The sequence below is a fragment of the Stegostoma tigrinum genome, chromosome 38 (genome assembly GCF_030684315.1).
Source record: "Stegostoma tigrinum isolate sSteTig4 chromosome 38, sSteTig4.hap1, whole genome shotgun sequence".
Lineage (NCBI taxonomy): Eukaryota > Metazoa > Chordata > Chondrichthyes > Orectolobiformes > Stegostomatidae > Stegostoma > Stegostoma tigrinum.
The window spans coordinates 9,036,573-9,053,958 of NC_081391.1; the positions used below are offsets into that span (position 1 = coordinate 9,036,573).

A 17,386-nucleotide genomic window follows, 5' to 3' on the forward strand; every position below is an offset into this window, starting at 1 on the left:
AGCCTCAATTGAAACTGTTTCTTCCAAGCTTCCAGGTAACGAATTCCAGACGCTGTTTGCTCTGTTGGACTTGTCTGGCATCACATGTGCTTCATTTGAAAATTTACCTTGTACCTGTGCCCCCTTGTTCTCAATCCTTTCATTGCATCATTCCGGCAATTATTTCCCCAATCAATTACTATTTGGGCTCTCTTCTGCACCAATGTTTCAAAATCTGGGACGGAAAGCAGGAACCATTTGCCATATGAATGATATCCCTTCTGTGTTTTATGACGTATGACGGTGTATCTAGAGGATCAGAGAAATACTAAAAGCAATACAGAATTCAGACCTGACAGTAAATGAGAAATTCAGGCTTGGACTATTAACATATGAGTGTCTTAACCAATGCTCCAAGCAAGGTGCAAGTATAGCAGATGCACATTCAGGAATGAGTAACTGACTGGATCGAGCAGAAAAAAAATCTGAGTTTTATAGACATCATAAGAGTCTTGGTCTATGGCCGTAACTGACTGCAAAGCTGGCTAAAAGATAATCCAACACCATTAGCAAAAACGTGCCACACAGCCAAATGCTTATGCTTTCAACGAGGTTTCGAGAAAGCTTTTTCTGTGGGCTATCAATGTATTTTTTTCAATTTTAGCAGGAATGTATATTTCGTCCTGAGATAATGGGAACTGCAGATGCTGGAGAATCCAAGATAACAGTGTGAAGCCGGATGAACACAGGCCAAGCAACATCTCAGAAGCACAAAAGCTGACGCTTTGGGCCTAGACCCTTCTTCAGAGAGGGGATGGGGAGAGGGTTCTGAAATAGATAGAGAGGGGGAGGCGGACCAAAGATCGATCGAGGAGAAGTTAGGTGGGGAGGGGATAGGTCAGCCCGGGGAGGATGGACAGGTCAAGGAGGTGGGATGAGGTTAGTAGGGGGGAAATGGAGGTGCGGCTTGAGGTGGGAGGAGGGGATAGGTGAGAGGAAGAACAGGTTAGGGAGGCGGGGATGAGCTGGGCTGGTTTTGGGATGCAGTGGAGGAGGGGGAGATTTTGAAGTCCACATTGATAGCATTTGGGCTGCAGGGTTCCCAAGCGGAATATGAGTTGCTGTTCCTGCAAATTTTTTGCAGGCAACCAGCTAGAAACTGATGTCCATTTCAAGCCCACCGACACCCCCCCCCCTCCCCCAAACCCGGCCCCACAGCTACCTAGAATAGACCTCCTCCCACTCGCCCTCCTGCAAAAATTCCATCCCCTATTCTCAGTTCCTTCGCCTCCACCGCATCTGCTCCCAGGATGAGGCGTTCCACTCCCGCACATCCCAGATGTCCGTGTTCTTCAAGGACCGCAACTTCACCCCCGCAGTGTCAAGGACGCCCTCGACCGTGTCTCCCGCAGCACATCCCTCACACCCTGCCTCCGCAATAACCACCCTAAGAGAATCCCCCTCATCCTCACATACCACCCCACCAACCTCCGGATACAACGCATCATCCTCCACTTCTGCCAACTACATTCCGACCCCACCACCCAAAACATTTTTCCATCCCCACCCTTGTCTGCCTTCCAGAGAGACCACGCTCTCCGTGACTCCTTTGTCCGCTCCACACTCCCCTCCAACCTCCCCACACCTGGCATCTTCCCCTGCAACAGCAGGAAGTGCTACACTTGCCCCCACACCACACCTCTCACCCCCATCCCAGGCTCTAAGATGACTTTTCATATTGAGCAGATGTTCACCTGCACATCTGCCAATGTGGTATACTGTATCCACTGTACCCGTTGTGGCACCCTCTACACTGGGGAAGCCAAGCGGAAGCTTGGGGACTGCTTTGCAGAACACCTCCGCTCAGTTCGCAATAAACAACTGCACCTACCAGTCGCGAACCATTTTAACTTCCTCTCCCCACCGCCCACCCCCCCGCCCCAATCCTTAAATGAAATGTCCGTCCTGGGCCTCCTGCAGTGCCACAATGATGCCACCCGAAGGTTGCAGAAGGAACGCCTCCTTGACCTGTCCTCCCCGGACTGTCCTATCCCCACCCCACGTCCCCCACCTATACTCTCCTCTCCACCTATCTTCTCCTCTATCCATCTTCGGTCCGCCTCCCCCCCCCCACCCCTCCCTATTTATTTCAGAACCCTCTCCCCATCCCCCTCTTTGATGATGAAGGGTCTAGGCCTGAAATGTCAGCTTTTGTGCTCCTGAGATGCTGCTTGGCCTGCTGTGTTCATCCAGCTTCACACTTTGTTATCGTATATTTCATCCTGGATTGTTTAACCACAACAGCCTGTAGATCTGCACTCATCTTTATAGCCGCTTACGGGAGAATGCTAATATTGGGCAATGGGCCTCAAGTCATAAGCAATTTTTCAAAATTTTAATTCTTTCATGGGATGTTGGCTTTGACTAGGCCAGCATTAATTGCCTGTCCATAGAAGGTAATTAAGTGTCTGCTGCATTGCTCTGGGTCTGGAGTCCCATGTAGGCTAGACAGGATGAATATGGCAGTTTCCTTCCTTTCAAGGACAGTTGTAAACCAGAGATTTTTGACACTTAGCAGTGGTTACGTGGTCACTGAGGCTAGCTTTTTAATTCCAGATTTTGATTGAATTCACATTTTCACCATTTGCTGTAGTGGATTTGAACCTATCTCTGCAAAGCATTTGCATGAGATCCTGATTTATTAATCTAATTATATTATCAGTATATCTTTCAGGAAGTTCACTTGGGGGGCAGGCATGTTAAGGGTGATAAGCTGTGCGCTCTAGCCTTGAATAGAAAGACAGAAGAACTATTTGGGACTGAAGTTATGTTGCATAAGAATCCAGGATGGGAATTAATGCTACCAAGTTACAATCATCAGAAAAACAGGTCAATAAAGACCCAGTTTATGACTTGAATATAAAAGATGACCTCTTTAAATTTCCTTGCTTTCTTTCTCTCTCGCATTCACTCCCTCACGAATAAAATCTGACAGTGATAAACACTTCTGGCAGAAAATAATTCTTTGAGGCAAAGATATGGTGTCAAATGTTCAGACGGCCATTGAACACAATGGTTTTGGTCACAAGAAACTTGTTCCTGAAGTCTTGGCAGATGCAGTTTGATCAGTGTTGAGAATTCTTCCACGTGCTTTTTAAGAAGTTAGTTCAGCTTCACACCGGAAGTTCAATTAGGGCCTTTCAGGAGAGCAGAGAGATTATGTAGCAGTCTTTTCCCTAATGTATCCCCCAACTGAGAACTAAACCGTATCCAAGCAAAAATTCCCCCTACCCACGGAATCTAAACAATTAGATGAAACTGTGACAGCCAAGAAATAGCTTGTTTCCAATCCCCTAGATGACCCTTCAACTTTCACCAGGTGGTAGTATTGGCTTAAAGCACGAAATAAGACAGTGGTATCTCTGGGTTCGGAGAAGGGAGCCATGATGTGGTTAGTAAAGTATATGTAACATTACTGTATATTTTAAAATAACCTTTTGTGGATAATTTTAATCTTTTGGGTGCCAGCAACTTTAAATGACTGCAGGCTGTTCTAGGTGTATTTTTGAAGTCTGCTCAATCTACTGTACAGCTACATAGTATTATAGTAGAAGAAAGACAGCATATTTCAGACTTAGATTTTGATCAGCTACCTGCAGGATCTTGCATAAAGTAAACTGAGCTTGTAATTGCCTTTGAGTAGTTTGCATTTACATGCTATTAACCCTGAAAGTCTGGTGTTTGGGGGGAATTTGACTTCTTTGGATGACAAACCTCATCATTTGTTGCTGATGTGATTTTGAACTGCATGCTTGTGTTGATCTTGATCCATAAAAGCTTTGGTTTCAGAAAAGCTGAGCTTTTTAAAACTTATTTGCATCACAACCTTCAGGGTAACTAGGGATAGGCAATAAATTTGGGTATTGCTGGCTGATACAACATCACATGAGTGAATAAAAATAGTTGCCCACATCAAAATGTTGGCTGAAAACATGCATACAATTTGGGAAATAATTTTTTCATGCTTTTAAGGAAACAAAATTAACTTTTTAGAGGGAGAGCAAATTTGAAATAATTCTACTCTGGTTTAAAAAAAAATTGAACTTTTAGGCTTCTTGGGTAATATCCCTAACAGTAGTCTACACTCGCCCAAAAATTTGAGTAAATATGCTTTGGGACATTTGACATGCTAGTTACTAGTAATACTAGAAGCTTGGCATTGGGGGGGAGAAAGCTTTATGACTTCGCAAGTTTATTTTTCTTGACCTTTTTTTCTTTTTGACTTTGTTGGCTCGCTGATTTTATAACTTGTAAGTCATCCTGTCTGAATGAGTGTTGTGAGCGTCCCCACCGCAGGTGGGACATGAACCCAGACCTTCCAGCCCTACTGCTGTGTCATGAGCTCCCTCGCAATTAAAGTTAAATTTCACCACCCACCTTGGGATTGGAACCCAGTTCTGCAGAGCATTACCTGGCTTTTTGCATTCCTAGTCCAGTTACTGTAACCTGTTCCTTCCCATTTTAATAAATTGTATTTGGGTATTAATCAGGATCATTGAGTCTTAGATCTACTACAGTGACTTTTGTTGATACCAGTGGAAATTTTTATGTAACCCAGAATGTTACAAACTGGCTACTTTTTGAAACTGCGCTTTTTTTGGGATATTAGGAAGGGATAGTGGTGAAACTGAAGGCATTATTGTTTCTGTTTTTGGAGTTCATTTAAGAAGTTAACTAGCAGTGCTGTTGAATAGAATGCATTTCTTCTTTTCCCATAGGTACAGTATTAAATACACTCAGGATCAATATAAATAAAGTTTGGTAAACTGTTAATAATACCCAAACCAGGAGTTTACCTTTGTCAGCTTCTAATTAACAGTCCCTGTTGTCCAGTTTACAAGTACCATTTGTTCCTCCAAGCCTGCCTTACGGCTTTTTTATCAAGATTTGGCTTTGAGTTATGACTGCCCAAACTCGCCCCATAAGGAGCCATGAAACTTTTTAAATTTTCCCTTCATCTGTTCAGTGCAGATTTTCAGCCCAGGTCTGCCTAGTCCAAACTTACTGCATCCCATATTTGATGATTTATTGTCCCTTTTGAATGAAATTGCACATGGCAATTCATTTCTTCCCCATTACAGGCACTCCTGTTAAAAGAAAAAGCATTCTACTTAGTAGAGATGGTGTACGGAGAATTTAATGAAATGAGTAAAGCTGGCTTGGCAAGCTTCATTGAGTTCTTGCTTAAATTGTGACACTATTGCAATCCACTACTGATTTGATCACTAGCATAAACTGACAAATGTATCTTTCTAAAAACCCAAAACTAGAAGCATTTAGCACATAATTCTATTGCTGATGGACCCAGTAAGGTAAAGTCTCGTGAATTACACTCCTTTCAGTACATAGGCATCTGATAAGTGAATGTGAGAAATACTAAAATTACATTTCACCATTTATCTAAATGTTATTGTTATAAACTCAAGTTGGACATCATCACTTAGAAGATTTAAAAACATAATTGGAATAATTTGTCTTTTGTAGATGAAGTTGTTCCACGAAAAAGATCCAAATCTGAAGACATGGAAAGCAGTATATCCAAACGGTGTCGGTTTTCTGGAGATGAATATGAGGCTGCCTTAAAAGTGAAGATCACTGCAAGAGGGGAGATCCGGAATACGCTTGAGAAAGTATGAGACCTGGACTGTTGAATCTCTCTCTTTTGGCTTGAGCAAACACCAGTTCACACATTTTCTCAAGTCATTTGTGAGATCACTAATTTATCACACTAATTATTGGGAAGGTGAAGATGCTGTTTGATCTCAGTGCCAAACTCCTTTTTCCATAGTTCATTACTGGCTTTGACTCTTCTTGCAATAACCTGAGAATAAGCCAACCTGTTTGCAATTTTGGTGTCGTATCTACCGGCAAGATGAGGGTCCAGCTGCGTATGTGCAGTAGCATAAAAGCTGCTTGTTTCCACTTTTATAAAACTTTGCATCACTTGAACTTGTCCAATGAAGTATCCCTCACTCATTCATCCCTTTCTGTTTCCTCCAGACTTGATTATTCCAGTTAATTCCTGACTGGCCTTTTGCATTTTATCCTCATAAGCTTGAGGTTATTCCAAAGAACTGCTTTTAATTTGCACCTATTCCTGTCCCTGTATTGTCCACGTGCTCACTTATCAAACAACTTCATGACTTTCTCTGTAATTTCCTTAAATCCTTGAATGTTTTCCCTCATTGTATTCTAGCCTCACAAGTACCCACAATTTTAATTGCTCCATAATGATAACCACACCCTCAGTTGCCAAGCCCTGGAATTTTCTCCCCGTTTCTGCTGTCTACCTAGCTTTTCTACTGGAGGACACACCTTTTTAAAACCTAGCACTCTGACCAATGTTTTAGTTATCTAGCCAAATGTGGCATGTTATCTGGCCAAATGACAGCGGCCTGTCCTAATATATGCTGCTGTGAAGTGTATTGAGGTTTTATTATGTTAAAGATGCTATATAAATATAGCTTATGAAATGTGAACATTCTAGGCGGAAGGCTGACTACTGACTTGGATTTGGGTGGAGAAATAGTTGGAAGGGGAGCAAAACAACATAAATCATTTGAAACTGATTAATGGATGAAAGACAAATGTTCAGTCAGTTACACTGGTTTTTTCTTATAGATTGTTCAGCAGATCATTGAAGAACGCATTAGTGCCATGCAGAGTGGTGTTTTTGACAAGAAGCTGGCAGAGCTGAGGAACAGAGTAGAAAAAATTGAATGTAATACAAGGCATGAATCTTTAATCAGTGGCTTACAGGCAAGTACTAAAATCTGCAACTTTCTACAATGTAGAAATTTTGCTCGAATGAATCACTCAGTATCACTGCCCATTTCATATGCCCTTGTGCCATGTACACCAAAGCATGATAATCTTGCAGCAGTAATTGAATTTTTCTGTAGCCCAGTCTCCCAGCTTAATGTGCATTTAAAAGTTGGTTTTCTGACTCAGTGCACAATAAAATATAGTTGTGTTGACCCAGCTAGCAACCTTGTAACTGTTGAATTGTGGTCCTGTCTCTTTGATGTAAATTTCTGAAGGAATTAAAAAGTAGATGACAAAAGATGTGAACGCAGAGGATTTAAACTTCAAAACCTTACAACTATTGAATGATGTAGTTTTGCAGCAACCTATGGCTGAAAGAAAGGTGGCAAAAACACAAACCTGTTCTACACCTGTTTTCAACAGCTTTGCAGTTCTGGCATTCTGCTTTGACGTGTAGCTGTTGTGCAGTATTTCTCTTTAAGCAAAACTTGCTACTTTAATTACACAATGTATAATAATGTTAGAAAAATTCTGAAAGGCACAACTTAAAAATGTGTAAAATATTGATCAGGAAATACCAATTTGGGATTTATGCTTTGATTTTTTTTGATCTGTTGTGACAGTCCCAGAATTGGACATGCTCAGCAATTACCTCCAAGTCTTGTACTATGAGAGATAAAAGCACGAGCTACAAACACCTTGGCTATTTTGAAAGTGCAGAAATCTTAACAGGCATTATCTTAACTTTACTATTCATCTGCTTTTTGAGTATCCTCTAATACTAATGTACAAGCATCTAATGTCATTACACCAGATAGGTACATTATGATTTAGTGAATATGAAATTGAATCTGATCAGCAAGTAGAAATGAAAATCAATGTTCCGAACTGGCAGTTAACAATAACTTCAAATATAGTAAACAAAGCAATTTACTTCTTGTCAAGTGACTTTCCATGTGTGCACTCAACAGCAGTAAAGGATTCTAATACAAGAAATCATTTTTTCCAGTTCTTCCTTTTGTATTGCTTGTAATGGCATGTGTTTTATGAATTCACTAAAAAATAACTGATTTTCTATCAAAGCAATCCATCTTTTGACTTTCCCTGAATAATGTCATACTGCATTTTGTATTGCAAATCATGAATTGAAAATTATTTAAATTCTCAACAACGTAATAATGGACATGGCTCAATCCAGTATCATTGTTTAGGTGATTTAATGCAGTCTAGCATTGTTCAGCAATATCAGTGAAAGGAGCACAAAACATCAAACTCAACAAATCTTGCCACTTTAATCAACGTATATCAATGGTATTGAAAGATGAAAGCATCCCTTAGGTGTGGAAGCAGACCATTCGGTCCATTGACTCCGTACCGACTGTCCAAATAGCAGTGTCCCACCCCTAACCTATCCCTGCATTTCTAATGACTGGCGAACCTAGCTAGCCTGCACATCCCTGGACAATATGAGGGAATCCAGCATGGCCACTCCACCTAACCTGTACATCTTTGGACTGTGGGAGGAAACCAGACCACCCAGAGGAAGCCACGCAGGCATGGCAGAATGTGCAGACTCCACTCGGATGGCCACAAGAGGATGGAATCGAACCCAAGTCCCATGAGCTGACAGGCAACAGTGCAAAACAGAGTCACTGCTGCACCAAACTAAACTTTTCAAGGATACGGGACTCAGTCTGTTAGTTGTGCATCCTTATTCAAATGTTCCAGCTTTGTCTATCTCTATAGACAATTTAATTTTTAACTGTATCCTGTAGTGACAATACAGCTAGTGTATCATTTTATAGTTGCATATTACAAGCAAACGTTGTTTTACTTATCGTTCAATATGATGGATGAGCTTGTTTTTGGAAACAAACGCTTGAAGTTGGGAGGAATATGATTTCAATTAGTGTTTTCAGAGTAGGTGTGCAACCCCCCCACCCACTGCCGTTCCAAATTGGCACACTCCACAAAGAGAGCTCATAGCCCCAGATGTGATCTTTAATCACAGGTTCTTTGTGAACCATGCTGGCTGACCTTTCAGTCAGACCTATACCCTTTGCTGTTTCCATTAGTGACACTTGTGCTTTTCTTGCTTGAATTTGTGTTGAGACCCACTGTCTGTTGAGCTTGCTGCTGTGAACAAAGTTTTTTTTTCATATATATGAAGGCCAGATCTATAACAAAATATTCTCATCCCTAAAAGTATTAAACAAAGTCTGTGTTTTTATACAGTTTCTTCTAGCCCCAGGGTACCTATAAGATTGCTGTACCCTAAGGAGATATGCACCCCACTTTAACAACAACTGATGTACACAATAGCTGTGAAAACTACCAATGATTTGTTGATTCATGGAACAAGTAAAAGCAGTTGTCCATCTGGCCTTAGGGCCAACTAGACTCCCTCTACTACTTGTATCAGTGATAATGGGAACTGCAGATGCTGGAGAATCCAAGATAACAAAGTGTGGAGCTGGATGAACACAGCAGGCCAAGCAGCATCTCGGGAGCACAAAAGGTGACGTTTCGGGCCTAGACCCTTCATCAGAGAGGAGGGTCTAGGCCCGAAACGTCCATTTTTGTGCTCCTGAGATGCTGCTTGGCCTGCTCTGTTCGTCCAGCTCCACACTTTGTTACCTCTGCTACTTATTGTGACTGATAACGTGATGAAGCATGAATAAGATATAGCATCATGACAAGTATGCTTGTATATCTGAAAACATAGCTGCTATTGAAATGAAGTCACTTTTATTTATGCTGTTTCGAAACACCTCCATTAATTACTTTTGAAGTGCAATGCTCCTTAGTATAGGAAACATGGCAGACAAATTACAATCAGTAATGCTCCACAAATGAAAATGAGGTAACGACCAAGTAATCAAATTAGGTGATCTTGTTGGCAGCTCTCTTAGTTGCTACTTATCCTGTGTGCATTTCCAGTATTCCAAGATTTATAGTTCTTCATTTAAATGCAATCTAATTGATAACTCTTGTATCCAGAATAATACTTGATAGTTGGCCTAGGTGTATGGGATCACTGGGTTAAGATTATTTTGTGACTAAGATTTCTTTCAAAATGATTCAAAAAGCTTTTATGCTTTTCTGTAGGCAAAACTCATGCAGATAGAGAAAAGGCTAGGATCAGCAAATCAAGCTCGCAATGATTCTGCCTCAAAGAAAGCACAAGAGGTAGGTGTCACATGGGACTAAACTTGTTTACAAAGAATGTACTTCAGCCTTGTCGCAGTGACCAAATAGTGTGTCAGTGGTGGCTCAATGCCTTTCTGGATCTGTTTAGGGTTAACTTTGAAACTTGCAGCAAGTTCTGAAAATATTCCTCATCTCTTTTTTGTATTTTATCCTATCAAGATCTTGGAGTTACTTTGTGTGAATCGATTATTAAAACGGTGTTACTTCTGGTACACTTTTGCATCCCGGCTATGCAAGCTAAAATCTGAATGCAAACTAACTTTTTTTGATGACCTCCTAACTCGGATACTATCTTGGTGGTTTTAATGTTAAACATTGCTAAAATGAGTCTAGAAGTTGACTTTTCACCCTAGCACTCATCAGAATGAAGACACCAAAAAGACTTGAGGTGGGGGTGGTGGTGTAAAGGGGAGGTCAAATAACTCCACTGAGGCTACTACCTGTCACCAAATCACCCTTTGCGCGTGGGGAGCACTTGGCACTGATCCAGTTTCCTCAGAACCTCTGACACTTCTGCCTATGTCTGGCAGCTAGGGCTCCCTGATTGGGGCTGTTAATCTGGTCTAATCAGGGACCTCATTCTGAGGTCCACCTAGCTGACCTTGTTACAGTCACTACAGGACAGCACCATTTTTATACAGAATGTGAAGAGGGTGCTGATTCGTTGGGTCATGGTTGGTGTGGAGGTGCAACAAGAACAGTTAATTGTCACTCTTCATTCTTAGACCAAGCAGGTAGATTCTGATTTGGGTTCCCACAGGAATGCACCAATAGTTGTCTGTTTACAGGACTCCTTTGAAAAAGCTAAAATTTAAGATCGTTAACTGGACCTGCAGTATGATGCATTTGTGCATGCTGTAAGTTAATTATGTTAATACTCAGGACCCTGTTTTAATTGGGTAAAAAGTACAGTGTACCTTTTTGAAAATACCACTGTCAAAGATGTTAACTGTCCAAGTCCCACCAAAACATAGATGTGTCCACCATTCATTAATCTTGTTGTCCCCGTTGTGGAGTCTGGAGAGTCTTCCTGTTGTACTCGCATGTATAAGATGGCATTCAGCAGACCTGTGACCTCTGTGCAATGACCTCTGCAACTGAGTGAGTGTTTTTCCTGATTTTTCAGGCATGGTCATTTGTCAATACCTCTCTACGTCTACAGTGCTTAAACTTTCACTGCAGGTGTTGTGGCAGCTTACAGATATTCTTTGTCTCCTTGTTAGATATGGAATCGAGCATGTAGTTCAAGCAATACACAATTTTTTTTTGCGGGTGTAAATATCATTTGAGATGATTTCTGGATTGTTATAGCCTTCAGTGCAAATTGAGTCTGGCCTCTTAGATATTTCCCATTTTCTGTGCAATTAATTTTTATCTTGAATATGAGGAGTAGGAAAGAAATATGTTGGCATGAGTTGATGGTACTGCATAGACATTAGTTGAACTTATTCAGTAATCTATGTTTGAACAAAATGCAAGGTTTCATTGAATGTGTTCAAGTAAAATAAGCTTATGCTTCTCTAAACTGGGAGAGGAACAAAAAGTAGACGTGAAGCATTGGTTTTCTCTAATCACATGACTGCTGACTTAGAGTTTATTAATCTCTAAAACTTTGCAAGAAAGTAAAATTGAGTGAGAATCTGATCTTTTAAAATCTTTGTCACCATTTACAGCAAAACTGCTCTTTAGGTTTCCCTGTTTCCCCTCTCCATGGCTACAAGAACTTCCTTCAGTGCTGAAAATGTGGCAGCCAATACATTGTTTTACCATTTTGGCTCTTGTGCATTGTGACTGAATAAAAGATATGTTCGTGTCCATTAGATCTCTTGCCCAGAAGAGATTAATTAACATTGAGCATAGAGAAAGATTGAGTGGAATTATTTGTTTTCTCACCTGGTATAATTGAAGCTGCTTTTAAGGGCTATAAGACCATAAGAAATAAAAACAGCAATAGGACGTTCTGCCCTTCGAGCCTGTTGTGCCATTTCAGTGGCATCATGGCTGACCTGATGACACTCTTCTTCCACTCTCCTGTGGTTTACCCCATAACCCTTGATTTCCCCTACTAATGAAGAATCTATGTAGGACTTTGATCAGTTGTAATGAAAACTATGCTGTCCTTACAACATGAATCGTGACTTTTCCACTGAACTTGCAGACAACAAACACTTCTGAGATGATGATGACTATGAAGTACTGTCAGGATTCTGAACTTTAATTGCAGCTTGTAAGATTATTCTATTCGATGTCCTTAGTATGCATGGATTAGTTGGTTGGTTTACAAGCTTCCCTCTATTTTTGCACTTTTATTTCTGTAGTTAAGGCCTTCTCTTTAGTTCAAAACTTCCAGTCCCAAAGGTTTTATGTTCTATTCATGTGAGTTTTGGTGGGGATGGGGGCGGTGTTATAAAATAGTTTGTTCTGCAACTTGTTCTACATCTGGTTTTCAAATGTTTGTCTTGTGTTGGTCAGGTGGCTATCAAGTGTCATTTGTAATATTGATTTACATTAGAGGTTTCAAGAATACAAACTAAAACATCTTTTTACAATGGTACGTTTATTTTGGCTATTCATAGAACTAAAACAATCTGCCCAAACTAGATTAAAGAATGAGCAGATGATAAAGGCATAAAGTATATGTTCCATTAAAAGGATAGCTATTAGTGCTAAATTTCTTCAGATTTTATTCATGAAGTCAAACATTACTAATATTTCCACAGACTTCTTTAATTTCAAAGGATTTGTTTTACATTTTCTGGAGTTTGCCATTGCAACTGTTTGCTTAGCAGCAGTGAAAATGTGTTTGTGTAGTTGATGAGAGAGTAACAAGGTTAGCAAAGCAGCAGTGACTCCTGGATCCATGAAGAGAGAAATGTAAACCCATTTCAGAATACTTTTGGGTTTGATGCCTAATAATTGCACTGGACCTTGCATGGAGGCCAGAAGTTGAAGACTGTGTAGAAGACTCTCTTAGATAATGTAATTGATTTCTTTTTTTTAAAAATGCTACAGGTTTTAAAAAGCAAGTATTTACAACAAGTTATCAAGAAAATGGGTAGAATTTTGTGGCTTATGATGGGTGAGTTGAATGCGAGAGTGGGGAGGTTATGCTTGTTATACCAGGTATTATGAGACTGCACCTTGAGTAGTGGAGTATTAGTCACCATAATTGGGTTGCTAATGTGTTTGGAACAACTCAGAGAAGGTTTACTAGATTAATACTTGGAATGAGCAGATTGCCTTATAATGGAAGGCTAGGCCTGTATTCTGTGAAATGTAAATGTCAGCGATTTACAATTGAAACAGAAGTTTCTATGTGGACTTGGCCACCTGAATGTCGAAAGACCCTTTCCTCTCGGGGGAGAATTTAGAACTAGAGGTCATAGATTTAAAACATTTTTTTTGACTTGAGTCTTTGGATTTCTTTCCTCAAAGTATGTAAGTATATCCCCTTGGTAATCAGCAGAATATGCAGGAATGTAGAATTGAGATTAAAATCAGATCAGCCATGATTTGATTGGCAGTGCTGTTTTTGTTTCTCGTTCATGTGTGACTCATCAGGATGGTCATCTAGTCTATTTTCTAGCCAGTCAGCAACCTTTTAGTTACTTTTATAGCATACACAGCAAATAACTGGTGTTCCCTAATAACTAACGAGTTCATGCAGAAGCTAGACAAGTTCAAGAGGGACAAAGGAATAGAAGGATATGTTTTCGAAAAAGAATTAATGAAAACAATGTATGGTAGTTTCTGTAGGCATAAATTCTAGACTTGATCAAATAACCTAGTCCTGTGCTTTGCACTTTGGGCAGATCCAGAGAGTGCCAGGCAAGTATTAATTGTTAGCTGGCGATTGAGATATAGAATGTGCTGAATGCATGTAGATGTTATTGGGTGGGATCATGGCATAATCAAGGATGTTGAAGTTTATGCTTTTTTTTTTCCCTAAAATTTAAGCAGCTGGGCCTTCTTTTATGCTTGTAAACATTTTGCAGCAATAATGTTCTCTGGAAATAAGGATCGGCAAAATCTAGAGGTTTTGTTAAACCTGTTAGTGTCATCAACAATAACCTGTGTGTTACTAAGTAGAAGGTAGTTGAGAGTCCCCACTCTGCTGAAGTCTCGCATAGGCCTGACCAGTTAAGGGCAGCAGATTTACTCCCATTTAAGGAAAGTAGGGAACCAGCTGGGATTTTACTGCGCGATTGGTAGCTTGATCAATTCTTAGTTTTTATCCTATCTTATTTCAGGTTCATTAATTGAACTTAAATTTCATTGTCTGTCACGATGACATTGGAATTTATGTCCCTGGAACTTTTTGTTCAGCCCATTAGATTACAGGTCCAGCAATGTTGCCATTATTCTACTATTCCCCTATTGCTCTGAACTTGACTCAAACCCTAAATGGCATTTGGAAGCTTACAGGGAGAGACAGTGTAGCGTGGCTCCTTGATAGGAAACCTATTAGGTCCTCTTTACCATTGCACATAAATAATCCTGTTAATGACCTTCTTTGGAGCAGCTGTTCTGTTGTATGTGAAGACTCAAATTATGGGTATTTGAGAGATGATGAAATACCGCAGAACTCTCTTCTTTAAAAAGATATTAATGTTTGAGTGAAGGCACATTGAAGTACTTCATTGAAATCAGTGTTCTGCACAAACCATTAGCGCACTAGACGATACTACAAATAGGAATAATGTTCTAGCTCTAACATGAACACAGTCAGATGTAGTTGTGAATTATGGCCCATAGGGGTTTTTAACTCCTATTAACACTTGGTGCTATGCCTTAGTACATTTGACATATCTTAGTTCACTTTAACATTCAGCTGTCAGAACTGAATTATTAGTATCCATTGAGTGTGCTAGTTGACACAAATAGTTCTTGTTGTTAAGTAAAACTAGTCATGTACTAACCATTGAAAACACATCCTTAATTTGTTCTTTCGAAAATGTTTTGAGGGGAGAGTAAGAGGGTTTGGACAAATTGTACAGTTCAGAAATTATGCCGCATGAGTGCATTTTTGAATTGATGCATAAAGAGAAAATACCAGGAATTCTTTTTGGTAACTTCAGAAAAATGAAATTATTAAAGGATATTGTACTTGGGGCAGATCATCCTCCACTTTTTGAAGCATAAATTAAGACTGTAAAGTCTAAGTATTTGTGCCACTTTTGAATCACCATTCTGCATAAGCTCATTACAACTACAACTCAGCTGTCATTCTATTCTACACTGGCAGCTAGCAAGCACCTTAATTTTCCAACATCATAAACCTCGTGATAGACTTCAGTGAGTTTTGTTTTAAGATGCTTGTACAGGCTGGAACTTCATTTGACTACATTATGTTCTAAAGCAGTTTGACTTGCGTATGAAAATTAAAAATGGCTTGGCTATGTCATATATTCATTAACAAAATCAAGTATACGCACTATACTGAGCGCTTGAAGATAAGGTTCTTAAATGTGAAAATGAGAGTCCAAATACTACTATTTTTAAAATAAAAATCAGATTTACAAATTTCATGCTTACTACCAAAAGCAAAATTGTAGGACCTGTGTTGAACTACCCTTTTCTAGGGTAATAGATTCACAGAATCCCGACCGTATGGAAACACCCACTCGGTCCATCAGTCTACACTGAGCCTTCAAAGAACTTGCCATCCAGATCCATCTCTCTCGTCCCGGTAACCCTGCATTTCCCATTTATAATTCACCCAAGTTACACATCCCTAGACATTCTGGGCAGTTTATCATGATAACCTATCCTGCACTACTGTTTGGACTATGGGAGGAAACTGGAGAACCTGGAGGAAACCCACACAGATTCGGGCAGGGAACGTGCAAACTTTACACGATGCCTGAGGGTCCCTGACACTCTGAGGCAGCAATGCTAAACACTGAGCCAATGTGCCATTACCCTTGGTTATCACTGTAGTTGTACAGTTGCAGTCTGTATTAACTGTAGAGGTTTCCAAGAAATACCAAATTGATTTTGCAGTAAGTGTTTAACACTTTGGATTTTCTCATTTTAAGCTTGATTTCCAACTACCCCGCAGAAAAATGTATCTTTCTGGCCTCCGAATCAATCATATGGTGCTACAGCAGTTGATTAGATGATTCACCAACGTTAGTGCTGTAAAGGCCCCACTTAAATTCCTGATGCATTAAACTGCAAGTCTTGCAAAAGCAGCCTGGTTTTCCTCCCTCTGTGATTGATAAAATGATGTTGCAATGACTTTCCAACTTTCATTTATTGATATCTAGTCTGTGGCACCACTGAAGAGGATGAAAAAATTCTATCTAACTCGAGTAAATGAGCAAAGTTTCTTTTTAAATGTAATGAAAGTGTTGTGTTAAAGGCCTTTTGTTTTTAAAGTTAGTACTGAGATGGTTGCAGAAATGTTGTAGATGGAATATTGAGTTTTGTGGTGTTCCTGTTCTATGGTTCCTAGGCGTTATTTGAGAAATAGTATATGTGTCAAAGTATATGAAATCTAATTCGTTGCATGAGGCTTACATATGTAGAAAGTTCCTATTGCTTAAGATTCACACTCTGCTTTAATGAGCCCCCACCGTTTGTGGTCTTGAATTCCTGATATGATATCAAAGCTTTGTAGTCATCTGGGAGTCATATTCCTGCTATTTGTATTCCTGGTTCAAAATAATCCAATCAATGTAGAGTTTACTTTGTTGTGGTGGGGTGGGGCGGGGTGATGCTGGAGTTGGTGCATTGTGTCTGTGTGCATGTATACTATGCATGCAACCACCATGCATATATGGCTCGGGATAGTCCCAGTATGCGTTACAGTTGCCAGTCATATTCTAATCCTGTCCTAGCAACTGCCTTTAACAGAGGTGAAATACAGTCAGTGAGACAAACTGCAGAGGTGATGCTTCACTAAATTGAAACTCCGAAAGGAATCCAGTTTTTAATTAACTTTTTCTCATCCCATACTTTGAAGGAGCTTCACACCTTTTACTGGTGGGTTGTTCTGTTTCTTTGTCTCCGACTCTTGCACCTTTTAAACTGGAAAGGCATTTTGATTTGAACAAAAGAAATTCATGTTGGCAAAGGAAAATGAAAGACACCAATTCCACAAGTCACTTGTAAAATGGAACAGGTTCCACTCCAACATAACGGCACACTGTCTCTAACAGACCCAACTGGTGTAATCCTCATTCAACAAGTTAATAGATCTTAAGCCTTTGACAAAGTAGAAAGTTTCACTGAAAGATTCAGATTACCTGCTGAATAAGGTAAAATTGTTAGATTAAACCAAGTTCCATCTCAGCATAGCAGAACTCTCAAGTATTAAACACAAGCCTGTTATTAATATAGTCTGCTGCTTATTTGTAATCAGGGTGAC

The 17,386-nt window shown here is 40.0% G+C and overlaps 1 protein-coding gene across 1 annotated transcript in view; it reads left to right on the forward strand.

Annotated features, from left to right (window-relative positions):
- The window catches only part of LOC125447149 (activating transcription factor 7-interacting protein 1-like), a 174,949-nt gene that overhangs the window by 97,246 nt on the left and 60,317 nt on the right, over positions 1-17,386 (forward strand). The window contains exons 5-7 of the mRNA XM_048521327.2: positions 5,524-5,669; positions 6,661-6,798; positions 9,913-9,993. Of these exons, the coding sequence (XP_048377284.1) occupies positions 5,524-5,669; positions 6,661-6,798; positions 9,913-9,993 (365 nt within the window). The remainder of the gene's footprint in view (positions 1-5,523; positions 5,670-6,660; positions 6,799-9,912; positions 9,994-17,386) is intronic.